This window comes from Vipera berus (assembly GCF_964194415.1).
Source record: "Vipera berus genome assembly, chromosome: 2".
Classification (NCBI taxonomy): Eukaryota; Metazoa; Chordata; class Lepidosauria; order Squamata; family Viperidae; genus Vipera; species Vipera berus.
The window spans coordinates 283,988-297,500 of record NC_138203.1 but is presented as its reverse complement, the minus strand read 5'-3'; the positions used below and the strand labels follow the sequence as shown (position 1 = coordinate 297,500).

The window sequence follows — 13,513 nt, the reverse complement described above, 5'->3', positions numbered from 1 at the left end:
AAGTAGGCCTGAATGGGGAAGGCTGGCTTCACCAGAGGCTCTGATGAACTTCGTAGTCCTCAAAGTTCTCTTGGAACAGAATGCCTGAGAATCAGCAGCACAATTTCCACTGTTTTGAGAGGGAGAACAAGGAAACGTAGTTCTCACTCCACAAAGGTTTAATATACTTTAAACCAGACATGTCAAACACAAGGCCCGGGGGCCAGATCCGGCCCGAGAAGTGGTTTCATGTGGCCCGCGAAGCCATCCTGGAAACAGTGAGGGAACGGCCCCCACTGCCTTGGCCCTGGCCCAGAGACCCTCCTTCTGCCAGAGACCCCCAGATCTGTCCCACTCCTGCCCAGGCCCCCATAGGCACCCTTGATGCAAACGATGTAGAGCTGGCCACGCCCACCCAGTAGGCCACGCCCACCCTGGCCATACCCAACCCAGCCCCTTGAGGGCAACCGCAATGCTGATGCGGCCCTCCATGAAATTGAGTTTGACACCCCTGCTTTAAACGTTAAAAGTCTTCTGAGCACCCTCAAACTCCCCTCTAAGAATCTAAGGAAGAATGAAAAATCTTGACTCCAACCACCCATGACATATTCCTTTACTTTACTTTGTGTTACTACCTCTGTGTGCACAGCCCTTGTATTTCCCAAAATTATTGGGCTACCCCTGTGCGTAAGAGGCTGCCCATCCATGATCTATAGGTGAAATCCATGTAACCAGTGATATGGCCAACCACCATAAATCATCATCTGATCTAAACCTGAGTGCAAGGACTGCAGAAGGGAAATAATTATGTACAGCAAATTATGGCAAGCCCCAATAACTCAGGTTTAATTATAGGCCGCTGTCAAATTGATGGGCTACCGATTTTTCTGTTGAAGAAAGAAGGGTGGTGGTGGCGGCGGGTTGGACCTTGGATATAAATTGCAGACTTTGTGCTAAGCAGTGCTTGATAAGGAGATTTTTCAAGGCAGAGAGAAAGGGATAGAAGCACCGCAAGTCAGAGAAGTGCCAATCGGCTAATTTCTCCTTTCCCCTTCCTATCAGCACCGTGTCAAGTATCCAAGTATGGTATTGCAGGGCACAATAAAGATAGCAAGCGCAGATAGTCCTCCTCGCTTAACAACTGGTTGTATTATGACCATTCAGCAATTGGTTGTTCTATGAGCCACAGAATGGGTGTTTTATGGCCCATAAAGCAATCCCAGCTGTCCTAAAGGTTCAACCCCAACATTTATCTTCTTAAGCAAGACATTCTTTAAGTGAGTTTTGCCCTTTTACGACCTTTCTTGCCAGGGTTAAGTGATTCACTGCAGTTGTTAAGTTAGTAAGGCGGTTGTTGAGTGAATCTGGCTTCTCCGTTGACTTTGCTTGTCAAAAGGTCGCAAAAGGGGATCATGTGACCCTGGGACCCTGCGACCGTCATAAATATGAGTCAGTTGCCAAGCATCCAAATCTTGATCACGTGACCATGGGGATGCTGCAATGGTTGTAAGTCACTTTTTTCGGTACTGTTACAACTTCGAATGGTCACTAAACAAATGGTTATAAGTCGAGGACTATCTGTATAAGACTGAGTCACTTGAGGGTCTACCTTCTCCCAAAAAAACCTGCCCAGGCTTCACGCTCCCAGCAGGAGGCCTCGCTCCAGATCCCTTCTTTTAAATCTTCTCATCTAATGAGACCAGGAAAGTGTGTCTTTTCTGTGATTGTCACCAATCTACAACAGGCCCCCAACTCTTCCCCTGTTTAGGAAACCCGTCCAAGCCTGCTTTTCCCTGGCTGAGTGGGGGTCTCCTTGAGGCTGCTTTGCTACCTGCTTGGTCAGCATTTTACATTTATTGTTATTACATTTTTCTTTCTTTTTTTTGATTCATTTTTACTGCTTTTATGCACGACACCACCCAGGGCTGGACAGCCTTATGGATCCTAAAAATAAACAAATAAATAAACAGCCCCAAAGGTACTGAAGTAGATAAGGTTGCTTCAAGCGTTGACAGCTGCTCCTAGAGCCGCCCTCGGTTATTAAAACCTTCCCCGAGAGAGAAATCCCAGACCTCTGGGGCTACAAAGGCTCCACAAGACAGGAAGAATTTGTCTTGTAGGGCCTTTGTAACAGGCTGCACTCCCACCACCTCCATCCCAGAATTGTCCCCACAAAGGGCGAGAAACACAAAATCCTGGAGCGATGGACAGAGGATGCCAAGGACGCAAAAGGATCCTGACCAGACAGCCTGACTGGAAGAAGGAGAACAGGGAGGTCAGACGCCTCTGGAGGGGGGGAAACGCTGGCACTACAGAAGCGCCCTGGGAGTAGCTACTCCTCTCTGCAGGCTGCCAAGCAACGCAGAGTAAGATTGTTGTGGTGAGGGTCCTAAGGGAGGTCTGTAGCCAAGCCTGGCATTTCCATCGGAAGAAAGAGCAGCGAGGCAAAAGGATGGGACGCGCTGCCTAGCGGGAGCCTGGGAGAATGGCTGCCAATCGGATCCGCCCGCCCTGGGCTTCACCGCCAGTCCTTGGGGAGGTATCGGAGGCAAGACGAGAGGCTCTTGGGGTCGACTTATAACCATCTGTAACAACAGCACTGAGAAAAGTGACTTGTGACCAGTCTTCGTGCTTACAACCACTGCAGGATCTCATTTAACGAATGTCTCGCTTAGCAACATAAACTTTGGGGTCCGTTGTGGTCATAAGTCAAAGACTACCTGTATCATGGAAGGCTTTAACCAAAACCCTGAATCCTACCTGAGGCCTTTTGGAAACCAGCTTGTGGGCCTTAATGAGCTGGCTAGTAAAGAAGGACTGGATGTTCCCGAGACGGATCTGGACCGTCCTCCAGTTCGGGCATTAAAACTTCTTATTCAGCAGCTCCCAACCTTTTCTGCACTCCGCACCCCTAGAACGCTCCTGATATGTTCTCGCACCCCTTATGAAAGTTTTAAATAACGGCAACGGATTATGCATAAATAGTATAATTTTGAAACTTCTAAACCTGAGTTTTGACCCCTTGCCCCGGAATATCGTCTTGCCTCCCCGGTTGGGGACCCCGGTTCTTATGGATGTCTGTGTGGTACAAGGAGTCCCTGGCTTGAGAGTCGTAACCCAAGGCACCTATATAACATGTGACCACAATTTGTGACAATTTTTGCCCCCCCCCCAATTGGCATTTACTTTGAGTTTCTTGCAAAAAGCACCCATTGCACACAGTGGATTCACTTCACCACCACCACAAAACATGTTACAAAATGAGGCACGGTCACATGGTGACCCACTTAGTGACCATCACGACGTACGGCCACGATTCCAGGCTCAAGTACAGTCAAGTCGAGGACTCCCTATAATCGGCAAGTGAGAAGCTCCCTCACCATCAGCTTGGCCTCCTCTTCCTTCAGCCGCCTGGCCTCTTCCCGCTGCGCGTCCGCTATGGCCTTCTGGGCGTTGAGCGTGTTAATCATGTCCTCCCTCCAGCCGGACCGTTTCTCGGCCTCCTCGGCGGCTCGTCTCTCCTTGGCCAGCCTGTCCTCCTCCCAGAGGGCGGCGTAGGCGGCCTCCTCCCTCTGCCTCTGCCCGCTCAGCTCCTCCCGGAGGGCCAACTGGGCCGCTCGGTCTCTGCACACCTCCTTCATGTGCTGCTGGTTTAACAGCAGCCGCACCTCCTCACACGTCTCTCTGAAACGAAAGTCAGGAGAAGAGAACGGTTTTAATTTTCAGTTGCCAGATCCAATCTGGATCGGTCACCGGGACCAGAGGTTTTTTCTTCCGAGCTTTTGGACGCGTGCCGGAGCCCCCATCCTCGGGGAACGTCTCCCTACTACCGGCACGGGCACTTTGGGCCGTTCTGCGCTTCCTATTTATGGGGTGCCTTCCTACCGGATGACTGGTGGGTTGATGGCCGGCGATTAGTTTTTAGTGCGTATGAAGAGAGAAGGCTTTATGTGCAATTGGGCAAATAAAGATGCTACCGTAGGATAGGTGAGGATGGATGGACATTAGCCCCAAATGTATTTATTCACTGTACCGTAAGCTACCCACGGTAGGTCCGAAAGGTGCCTTTTTCCAAAGGCATCTGGACTTTCTTTGCCGTTCCTTGAAGACGTTTCCCTCCTCATCCAAGAAAGCCCTTCAGTTCATCCACTGTGAGAATCAACGCTCTCCCTGGCAGCGCTTGAGGCCGCTGGGGGGCTCGCCTGGGCCCCCGGGGCCACCTGAGACAGGTGCCGTGGGTTGCGGAATCTTCTTGGACGGAGAACTATCCAAGGCACGTCCCATATCAAGTCCTCTCTGAGACAACGATAACCCGGAGGACGGAGCATCTCCACGGGCGTTCCTGGAGGGAAGTTCCTAGATTTGGCCCACTTACCGGAACTGCTGCTCCCGTTTCTCCGCCACTAGTTTCCGCCGAGCCTCTTCCCGCTTCTCCCTCAGCTCCTTGGCTCTCACCCTCATGCTGTTCTGGCGGCCTTCCAGGGTTTCTTCCTGCGACTCCATTTCGGCGAGGAAGCCCTTCTCTTCAGCTTCCAGGAGATCCCGAAGTCTGTAAAGAGAGCGAGGCAGTGGGGTTTTCTCCCAGCCAGGCCGCAAACCTTTGGCAAGTGTTTAGGTTTAAGGCGGCTGGACTTCAACTCCCAGAATTCCCCAGCTTTCCCAATTTTCAAATAAAGGACCTTTGTACATCTCAACCCCCTGTTGTTAAAGCAAACCACGTAACGCTGTAATGTTTGTTTCTTCCCCTGGGGTTTATGAATCATAATTTATGGTTCAACATTTTAGGCAAACGTGGCTTTCTTGACAGGGTCAACAGGCAGTACAGGTTGTCGTCAACTTACGGCCACAACTGAGCCCCAAATTTCTGTTGTTAAGTGAGAAATGTGTGAAGTGAGTTTTGGCCCCTTTTACAACTTTTTTTTTGGCCACATTTGTTAAGTGAACCATTGCGGTTGTTAAATTAGTAACACGGTTGTGAGGTGAATCTGGCTTCCCCCTTGACTTTGCTTGTCGGAAGGTTGCAAAAGGGGATCACGTGAGCCCGGGACACGGCGACCGTCATAAATAGATAAATAAGTAATTCAGGGCCCGACTCATGGGGAGGGGTCACACTCTTGACCTGGTTTTCTTATCTGGACAATGGTTGGATGATCTGGGAGGGGGCTTGCCAACTATTGTCCCCCTGTCATGGTCCGATCATTATCTCCTACGGCTGGTCTTCCGCTATGCCACCTCCCGCCGCTGGGCTGCGGAGCCGACCAGGTGGTTCCGCACCAGGCGCCTAATGGACCCAGAACGGTTCCAGATGGCGCTTGGGTCTTTACCTATCTCCCTCACTCACAGCCCGGCCGATGCCTTGGTGGATGCCTGGGAAAGGGCGGCCACCGAGGCACTCGACCGTGTTGTACCCTTGTGACCCCTGACCCGGCGCAGATCCTGTTGGGCCCCATGGTTTTCTGTGGAGCTCCGGGAGATGAAGCGTCGGAGACGGGGTCTAGAGAGCGGTTGGAGGTCCACCCAGTCTGAATCTGACCAATTGCGACTAAGAACCTTTACAAGGTCTTATCTCGCGGCGATGAGGACGGCGAAGTCTAATTACTTTGCTGCCCTTATCGCGTCCGTAGATAATCGCCCGGCCGCCCTGTTTAGGGTGACTCACTCTCTCCTTAATCAGGAGATGAGGGAGGAGCCCTTGCAGGGGCGGACCGAGGAGTTTAGTCATCATCTGGCGGACAAAATTGATCAGATCTGGACCGGTTTGGACTCTGACTGGGCAGAGTCTGACATGGAGGAATCGAGCGGTCTTGAGCATGTTATCTGGACTGAGTTCGATCCTGTGTCCCCCGATGACGTGGACAGGATCATGAGGAGACGGAGCTCCACCACTTGTTTATTGGACCTGTGCCCCTCCTGGCTGGTTTATGTGGCCCGGGAGGAGACACAAGGCTGGTTCCAGGCAGTGATAACTGCTTCCTTGAAGGAGGGTATCTTCCCTGCCGCCTTGAAGGAGGCGGTGGTGAGACCCCTCCTCAAGAAGCCTGCCCTGGACCCGGTTGTTTTAAATAACTATCATCCAGTCTCCAACCTTTGCTTTTTGGCGAAGGTTGTTGAGAGTGTGGTGGCGCATCAGCTTCCTCTGATCCTGGAGGAAACTGATTATCTTGACCCGTACCAATCGGGTTTCAGGCCCGGGTACAACACAGAGACAGCATTGGTCGCGCTGGTGAATGATCTCTGGCGGGCTCGGGACAGGGGTTGTTCCTCTGTCCTAGTCCTATTAGACCTCTCAGCGGCTTTTGATACCATCGACCATGGTATCCTACTGCGGCGTCTCGGGGGTTGGGAGTGGGAGGCACCGTTTTACGGTGGTTCTCCTCCTATCTCCTGGGCCGCTCGCAGTCGGTGTTGACGGGAGGGCAGAGGTCCGCCCCGAGGTCTCTCGTTTGTGGAGTTCCTCAGGGGTCGGTCCTCTCTCCCCTCCTGTTCAACATCTATATGAATCCGCTGGGCGAGCTCATTCGTGGTTTCGGGGTGGGGTATCATCAGTATGCTGATGATACCCAACTTTTTCTTTCCACCCCGAACCAACCCAGTGATGCCCTCAACGTGATGTCCCGTTGCCTGGAGGCGGTCCGGGTTTGGATGGGGAGAAACAGGCTTCGTCTCAACCCTGCCAAGACTGAGTGGCTGTGCATACCGGCATCTCGGGTTAACCAGTTTGTTCCATCATTAATGATGGGGGGTGAGGTGTTACCCCCCCCCCCCGTTGATAGGGCTTGTAACTTGGGCGTCCTCCTGGATTCACGGCTCAGCTTTGAAAATCATATAGGAGCCGTGACCAGGGGGGCCTTTGCCCAGGTTCGCCTGGTGCACCAGTTGCGGCCCTATCTGGACCGAGATGCCCTACACACAGTCACCCATGCGCTCGTGACCTCCTGTTCTGTTCCAGCCTACTACCGGCCCTGCAGAAAAGGCAGGGACAACCCCTTTACAAAAGGCTGGAAGTAAGCCTGCCAAATTTATTTACACAAAACAGATCCAAAACAGAGCAAACTGAGCAAAACAAAATATGAACCACTAAAACAGCAGCTATTCAAACGGTTGCCTTCAGCAAACCAGCCCTCCCACACATTCCCCTTTTAAACAGTTCAAGGCGTGGCTTCTCTCTGCCTCCTTCCGAGGTGCCCCATTGCCTTCCTCTGTTTACTCCTGATTGACTGCCTCCTGCGTCGGGCGTCCTTGAACAGGGCCAGCTGTGGGTCATCTTCATCCACGCTGTCAGGCTCACACAGCTGGGTCTGCGTATTCACCAGATGGGAGGGGCCTGGCTGAGAGCTCTGCGAAGCCTCAGAACTGTCCTCTGCAGGCTCTGCAAACCCCTCCTCCTCCTCCTCCTCTGAATCGTCCAACCCAACTGCCGAACCCACAGGCTGACCCTGAATCGCAACACCTCCCGGCCAGACTACTGCAATGCTCTCTACATGGGGCTGCCCTTGAGGACCACTTGGAGGCTTCAACTGGTGCAGCATGCAGCCGCGCAAGTTGTGATGGGAGTTTCCCGATACTCCCGTGTAACGCCTCTTCTCCGCGAGCTTCATTGGCTTCCGGTTGCCCTCCGAGTGAGATTCAAGGTGCTGGTGATGACCTATAAAGCCCTAAATGGCTTGGGTCCGGATTATCTGAGGGAACACCTGCTGCTGGCATCAACTTCCCATCGTCCTGTGCGCTCCCACAGGGAGGGCCTTCTTAGGGTACCGCCGGTGAAGGATTGCCGGCGGGTGACTCCCAGAGAGAGGGCCTTCTCTGTGGGTGCGCCTGCCCTTTGGAACCAACTTCTGATGGAACTTAGGACTGCCTCTGACCTCCGCTCATTCCGTCGGGACCTGAAAACTTGGCTCTTTGAGCTGTCGGGCTGTAAACCGCCCTGAGTCCTACGGGAATAGGGCGGTATATAAGTCAAAATAATAATAAATAAATAAATAAATAAATAAATAAATAAATAAATAAATAAATAAATAAATAAATAAAAAATGAGAGTCAGCTGTCAAGCATCCGAATGCAAATCACATGACCATGGGGATGCTACAACAATCGTAAATGTGCAAAATGGTCATAAGTCACTTTTATCAGCGTGGCTGTAACTTTGAACTGTCACTAAACAAGCTGTTGTCGAGGTCTACCTGCACTGCGCAGATCTCCTGCCGGTTTTTCTCTCCTCAGTCAGCCAAAATGAAAACCCACCCCCCCTTCGTTAGGAAAGGCCGGGTGCTTCTTCTCTACCTGTCCTTCCTCTCTTCCTCGCCAGCCAGGTAAGCCTGCATTTCCACCCCAATCCTCTTCTGGACCTCCTGGTGCACTCGTTTCCGCTCACTGATATCCTCCATTTTACCCTTAATGATCCCGAGGTGGTGGGATCTGGCGTAGCGGGCATATTCATGGCGCTTTGCTTCCTGATCCCTCCAGTACAGGAGCTGCTTCTGGCTATCCTCCGCTGTATTGGGCAGCTTGGCTCTCTGCAGGAAGAAATGCGATTTAATCGAAGCCTCTGGTCACCTCTGCAGAAGAGAAGTAAGGGGGCTGCCCCCTTGGCACCAAACAAGCTTTTGCCAGCAGTTGCCCGTTCACCAGATTAATTTGCCAGGTTAACCCCACTTTACAAGGCCTTGGTAAGGCCACCCTTGGCATGCTGCATCCAGCTTTGGTCACCACAGTGTAAGAAAGATGTTGAGACTCCAGAACAGGGTTGTCAAACTGCCGGTCCGCAGGCCGGATGCATCGTAGCGAAACCGTGCCCACCCCATTGCCAGCAATGGGAAAAAAGTCGTGATACGTCACAACATGTCACATGACATTGCGAGCTTGACACCCCTGCTCTAGAAAGAGTACAGAGAAGAGCAACAAAGATGATCAGAGGACTGGAGGGTAAAACATATGAAGAACAGTTGATGATATTGGGTATGTCCAGTTTAGTGAAAAGAAGGACGAGGGGGGACAGGATAGCAGTCTTCCAATATCTCAGGGGCTGCCACAAAGAAGAGGGAGTCAAGCTGTTCTCCAAAGCACCTGAAGGCAGGACAAGGAGCAACGGATGGAAACTGACCAAAGAGAGAAACAACCTGGAATTAAGTAGAAATTTCCTGACAGTTAGAACAATTAATCAGTGGAACAGCTGGCCTCCAGAAGCTGTGAATGCTCCAACACTGGAAGTTTTTAAGATGTCTGAAATGGTATAGGGTTTCCAGCCTGAGCAGGCGGTCGGACTAGAAGACCTCCAAGGTCCCTTCCAACTCTGTTATTTTGCAATCAAGGGGTGGCTGAAATGCCCAGGACTGGTTGAACATCCAGTTTTTCTGCATCAGTGTTTTGCAAAAGTGTCACCTCTAAGAAGTGTGGAATTCCCAGAATTCTCCAGCCAGCTGAGTTTGAAAAACATTGGTCTAATCCTCAGTAGTCCCTCCGTCTTTTATTTTTAAGGAGGTAATGCCACACCAAGCCCTGGGCCAGAGCCCCTGCCCTTATCTTATGCTGATCCTCCATGGTCAGAAGCAATCCGTCCCTTAATCCCAGACTCACTACTATACAGCACCATAAGCAGCAAGCAGCTTCGTTCCTTTGCGTGCCATTTATTGAAGTAGTTATACCAAATTAGGTTCTGACGATTTGCAAAACCCGGAAAATATTGCAAGCCGCCCAGTGTTACCCCGCGGTAAGATGGGCAGCCAATACATTTAATAAATCAATAAATTATTATTGCCGTTATTGTTATTGTTATTGTTATTGTTATTGTTATTGTTATCTGTGCCGGCTCCACATCCCGCCGGGACCTGCTGCTCTTTGGGCTTCTTAGAGGAAAACGCGTGTCCGGGTCTGCTAGCTCGGTAGGCGGCTTCCCCCAACGCGAGAGCAAGCGGGACGAAGCCTTGTGCCCGGGGAAAGCCGCGCGCGGCGGAACGGCCTTGAGGACTAGCCGCTTCGCTCGCCCTCCCTTCCCCGTCGGCGACTCACCAGGGCCACGACGTAGGGCTTGGGGCCCGGCACCTCCCGGTACACGCGGCCCCGGTCGTCCATCATCCTGCCGGCTGCCTCCCGGACTGGCCGCGGGCTCCGACGCGCCGCAGTTGCCGCGGCAACCAACGCCGGGGACGGTGACGTCACCAGAGAGCGGCGACCCCCGCCGGGGCCTCGCCTGGGCATCCCCCTCCCGGGGGGGGCAGGGGCGAGGGACGTTTGCAGCCCCCCCCCCACTTATCCTAAGAGTTTCCTTGTTAAAAACTGCAGTGCAGAAAAAAGGTAATTTCAGCCAGTTCACGAATGAGGGAGGGAGATTTGAGCCTCTTTTTTCTGGCTTTACTTGACCGGAACAGGGGTGACCCTCTCTTTTGCCTCTTGTGGAAAACCCTCGAGAAAGGTTTCATCCGCTTAAGTTTTTAGAACTACCAATCTCGGGTATCAGCCACGGGCTGGATGAAAAGGGAAAGGACGTTGCCTTAGAGAAGGATTTTGCAAAGAATTATGCAGATTCATTCACACAACCCAGGCTAATAAAACGTCCAGAATTCATACAGTATATTATGCCCAAAGAAGCCACATTAGAATATTATTAGACATGTGGAGATTATATTAGAGAATATTTACACATGCATAGAGAATATTAGATAAATAGAGATAAACTATTCACCTTTCAGAAGAGATTGTAAACAAGCTAAGAAGGAAATGAGAAGACCAGAACACCTCCTCTCTAGCAGTCCCACACCCAGAGAATCAGGGATTAACACCAGACTGACCAGCAAACAGAAAACGATACCCTGATACCCTCGTCCAGGAACTACCAGGAGAAAACAACAGCCCCTAGCCCCATTGGAAGGACCGGCTACTGTGCATGAACATCGAACAAACTTAACATTCCCTACCATGTTACCTAGTCAGGCAATGAAACATTTGCAAGTACAGTTAGTCCTCGAGTTATAGCTGTAATCGAGGCCCACAATTACAGCTTTAAATCATGACGGTCGTAAAGCAGATCACTATGTGACCCGGCCTCATTTTACAACTTTTGTGGTAGTTGGTAAGCAAAGCACGTCGGTTGTAAAACGAACAGGGAGTTTGTTAAGCGAACTCACTGTTTGCCATGGGGTAGTTTTTGCCAAAAGCCAAAAGTAAGCACCATTGTTGATCATAAGACCGAGGGGGGGGGGCGCAGGGCGAGGGGCGGATGTCAGAACTTTGAAGCTGGATCATAAGTTCCTTTTTCTGGATCTGTTGTAACCTTGGTCACTAAGCGACTGGTCATAAGTTGAGGATTACCTGTTCTCTGAGTTTGGTTGTTTATAGGTAATCCTCAACTTATGACCAGTCGCTTAGTGACCAAGGTTACAACAGATCCAGAAAAAGGAACTTATGATCCGGCTTCAAAGTCCTCACAATGCACAGAGACAATGTCTGTATTGGCAGGGCACACCCAACGGGCCTGCATGCATCACGCATGTCTCTGTATATATGACACTGTGCATCAGAGACAGCCATGAAGACGCACATCTTTATGATATCCCCTTTGGAGCGTTGGAACGCACTTTGTGTGTGCGCAGATGCTTCAGCTGCTGCACAATGCCACATGAATCCACATCAGGACACAGGTTGGCCGTCTGGAGCAGGGGGGGGGGTTGGCTGTTCAGACCACTCTCCTGGCTACCGGTCTGTTTCCAGGTCAAATGCAAAGGGCCTTGGTTATGACATAGGAGGGGCCCTGTGTGACTGGGGGCCCAGCCTTGTGACAGGCCCAAGTGGCCCTCCCCTCTTTGCTCCTCCTTGGGAAGAGGCGGCTCGGCTCACCCAGTCCTCTTTCGGGAAGCCTGGCCCTGGAAGTCCATTTGCCTGGCAAGGTGAGGAGAAATACCGGTAGATGCGCCTGGGTTGCTTCTCCCCATGACCTTCTGGTAATGTTTAAAAAGAGAAAGAAGAAAGCATTTTAGGGATACTTTAAATTGTCTTTTTCCTTATAGCATTATAAAGAATACAGTGGTAGGACGAGCAGCAAAGAGCTAATTAAATTTGACTTTTCTATTTATTAAAGGAAAGCAATAATTTCTCTTCATCTATTCTCATTCTTTTTAAAAAAGGACAATTCTGCCCCCTCGTGCCTGTTTACTTTCAGTAGCTTAGTACACGGTAATTGCTTCTGAAGTAGCTCAAAAATGAAAGGCAGTAACATTTTTTTTCACCTCCAGAGAAACTGGCGTGTAAACTGAGAATGGTTCAAAGGAAATCAAACAAAGCAATTTTGTCCAGTTTTGGCACTTTTAAAAGTTGTAATCTTACAGAAAACAAGTTTTCACTGAGATTCAAATTAGGATCACTCATTTCATTAAACCTCAATGTGGGTTAGAGTGTTGTGCAAATCCAGCAGTGGTTTATGATTTTGCATTTTATATAAATCCAGACAGGGTGGCTTATTTAATAAACCATGGTTAAAATAAGCCATAGCTTAGTGCAAGATGAGAGCCCACAGAAACGTCTACATTCCTAAGAGGTTGGAGTTTTTTGTGTGTTCTGGATATTGATAGCCTGAGTTTTGAGGTAAGGCTGTGGGCCAATTCTGGAAGACTGGACTGTGGGAAAGAGTGGATAAAATGGCCCAGAAGTGGCCATTCACAAAACCTTCTTTTACTAGAAGGTGAATTAGCCTTACAGGTGCTCTCTCCAACTTAGCAAAACCTTAGCAGAGGGACTTCTGTTTTGCCTGGGGATGCTACTTTGGGCTCCAAGTGCAGTTTTTTCCATATGGGTTTTATAAATGGCTTCTTATATATTTTATTTTCTTTATTTTGCTAGCCTCCCACAGTTTTAGTGAGCTACTTTGATGTGGTCCAACTTAGGCATGAAAGCCAGTTGGGTGACTTTGGGCCAATCACCAGGAGATGGTGAGTTCTAATCCTGCCTTCGGCACCAAAGCCTGCCGGTTGACCTTGGGCCAGTCGTTCTCAGTCTAACCCACAGGTGTCAACTTGCCACGTCACGTGACGTGTCGCAACGTATCGCGACTTTTTGCATTGCCAACAATGGGAAGGGCGCGGCTTCGGTATGATGAAACCGGCCCAAAGGGCCAGCAGTTTGACACCCCTGATCTAACCCATCTCACAGGTTTGTTGTTGTGTGGAAAATAGGAAGACAGAGGTGTATTATGTACGGTTGGTAAGTTGAGTTACTTGTAAAAGTAGGATAAAAATCAAACAATAGTATATACAATGGATGGCCATATAATTTCCTTAATAAATACTATAAAGGCCTTGCTGAAAATGAAAATGTTATAGGTAGTACTGAACGTATGACTACAATTGAACCCAATATGTCCATTGCTAAGCAAGACCGTTGTTAAATGAGTTTTGCCCCATTTTACGACCTTTCTTGCCCCAATTGTTAAATGAATCATTGCAGTTGCTAAGTTAGTCCCACGTTTGTTAAGTGAATCTGCCCCCCCCCATTGACTTTGCTTGTCAGAAGGTCTGATAAAGGAGATCAAATGTCCAAAATTCAGGCT

General features: G+C 50.1%; 1 protein-coding gene across 1 annotated transcript in view; it reads right to left on the bottom strand.

Moving 5' to 3' along the window:
* Positions 1-10,050, bottom strand: part of CFAP53 (cilia and flagella associated protein 53) — a gene marked incomplete at both ends in the record, with an annotated part of 14,688 nt that extends 4,638 nt beyond the window's left edge. The window contains 4 exons of the mRNA XM_081315476.1: positions 3,360-3,663; positions 4,355-4,528; positions 8,260-8,492; positions 9,985-10,050. Coding sequence (XP_081171602.1) covers positions 3,360-3,663; positions 4,355-4,528; positions 8,260-8,492; positions 9,985-10,050 — 777 coding nt within the window. The remainder of the gene's footprint in view (positions 1-3,359; positions 3,664-4,354; positions 4,529-8,259; positions 8,493-9,984) is intronic.
* Between the last annotated feature and the right edge of the window lie 3,463 nt (positions 10,051-13,513).